We start from the raw sequence: 2,056 nt of genomic DNA, 5'->3' as shown, positions 1-2,056 counted from the left end.
ACAACAGACCAGGTGCATCCGAGGAGCAGAAAAGTCAATGTTTCGAGCATAAGCCCTTCATCAGCCCGATCATTCCTGATAAAGGGCTTATGCCTGGAACATTGACTCTCCTGCTCCTCGGATGCACCTGACTGGCTGTGCTTTTCCAGCACCACACGTTTTGACTCAGCACTGCCCAAGGCGCTGATTTTTTAATTGTATAAATCTTGCCTTTCTTTGTTTTGCAAAATGCAATATCTCGCATTTATCCAAATGAAATTACTTCAAATGAAAATACTTTGTCAAGCTCTGATGAGTGAATGCATCCCATTAATAGTAACAACAGTTCGCGTACAAACACACAGACACACCGACAGACAGACACACACACAGACACACACACACACACAGACACGCACACACATGCACACAGACACGCACACACATGCACACAGACACGCACACACATGCACACAGACACGCACACACATGCACACAGACACGCACACACATGCACACAGACACGCACACACATGCACACAGACACGCACACACATGCACACAGACACGCACACACATGCACACAGACACGCACACACATGCACACAGACACGCACACACATGCACACAGACACGCACACACATGCACACAGACACGCACAATCTCACACACAGAGATAGACAAACTCACGCACACACACACACTCAGAGACAGATACACGCTCACACACACACATTCACACACACACACTCTCACATACACAGACACACACACATGCACAGAGACAGACAGACACACACACACAATCACATGCACACACAACAGTACACAGACACACACTCACAGAGACAGACACACACGCACAGACACACACACAGACACATACACACAAGCTCTCTGTCATACACACAGACACCCACACACACTTTCACTCTCTCACACACATACTCACACATACCCCTTGACACATACCCACAGACAGAACCTCAATAGCAGGCATGCACAGGGTTACTTTACAGACACGTTCATCTGGCCGTTTGGGACGCTCGCTCAGGGAGCCCGATTGGGGACCGGGAAGGAAGCCGCCAATCCCAGTGGTGTAGCCCCGTGTATAACCTCACCTGGCCTGGATGGGGATGCCGTGGTGTTGCTGCATCATGTGCAGATCAGGGGGACCCCAGGGCTGAGGGGGACCGTAGCTGGGACCACCCCCACCACCGTATGGCATCTCATAGCCGGCATGATATGGGTCAGCGACATGGTCATCCCTGAGGGAGAGAACCATTACATCAGCACAACTGCCACCGACCCCCACACCCACACTTCAAGCTGCTTCGAAAAGACTGACTCAGTACAGCCACCATTCAATCCTTCCAGCAGTGGTCAGAGCTCGCTCCGAAAGCAGGGCCAGGCTTTACAAATCTAACTCTGGAATCTAGAGTGTGTTACAAATCAGGGTCAGCTGGAGTCGTATTCCACTAATGATGGACCCTCTAATGTCAAATAATGCTGAGCTCCAGAGTCACCTGTCAGCCTCGCGCTCTCCAAGATTCCCCCCCTCCCCCCACCCCCTCCCTCCACCCTCCACCCCGGTGTTCGGTGTGTCCTTACCGACTGCTCGCAAACAAAGCATTTCACGGTTTTCAGGTACACGTACAATAAATCAAATCAAACCATTCAGCCCCTCCAGCCTGCCTGCCTGGTTAACCCGATCTCCTGCTTCGGCTCTGCCGCCCCACTCAGCTCTCGAATCCTTTCCAATCCATCCGGAGATTGAGGCCGCTCGATGGATGAAGGTGTACAGCCCCTGATGGACGGTGCGTACACAATCCTGCCCGACAGCTTCACTACTCACCATTCCCTTCGCACCCGTTTCTGGGGAGGGCTCAACTCATGTCGTGGGGGAGAGAACCGCTCCCTTCTGCCTCGGTCATAGTCCCTGTACTCACGGCTCCTCCGCTCTCTCCCTCTGTCCCACTCTCTGCAAGTCAAACGGAGGAAAGGCTATCAGCTGCGGTCCCTTTCAAACCCTGGGATAGGGTCAGCTCAGCACAGAGCAACACACACACAGCACAG

The 2,056-nt window shown here is 52.5% G+C and overlaps 1 protein-coding gene across 1 annotated transcript in view; it reads right to left on the bottom strand.

Annotated features, from left to right (window-relative positions):
• Positions 1 to 1,068: 1,068 nt before the first annotated feature.
• Positions 1,069 to 2,056, bottom strand: part of LOC122543436 (serrate RNA effector molecule homolog) — a 6,555-nt gene continuing 5,567 nt past the window's right edge. Inside the window, exons 3-4 of the mRNA XM_043682151.1 lie at positions 1,836 to 1,961; positions 1,069 to 1,248 (exon numbers count right to left, since the gene is read on the bottom strand). Of these exons, the coding sequence (XP_043538086.1) occupies positions 1,098 to 1,248; positions 1,836 to 1,961 (277 nt within the window). The 3' untranslated portion in view covers positions 1,069 to 1,097. The remainder of the gene's footprint in view (positions 1,249 to 1,835; positions 1,962 to 2,056) is intronic.

The sequence above is a fragment of the Chiloscyllium plagiosum genome, chromosome 43 (genome assembly GCF_004010195.1).
Source record: "Chiloscyllium plagiosum isolate BGI_BamShark_2017 chromosome 43, ASM401019v2, whole genome shotgun sequence".
NCBI classification, from domain to species: Eukaryota; Metazoa; Chordata; class Chondrichthyes; order Orectolobiformes; family Hemiscylliidae; genus Chiloscyllium; species Chiloscyllium plagiosum.
Note: the sequence above shows the minus strand (reverse complement) of the source record. Positions and strands in the feature narration are given on the sequence as shown.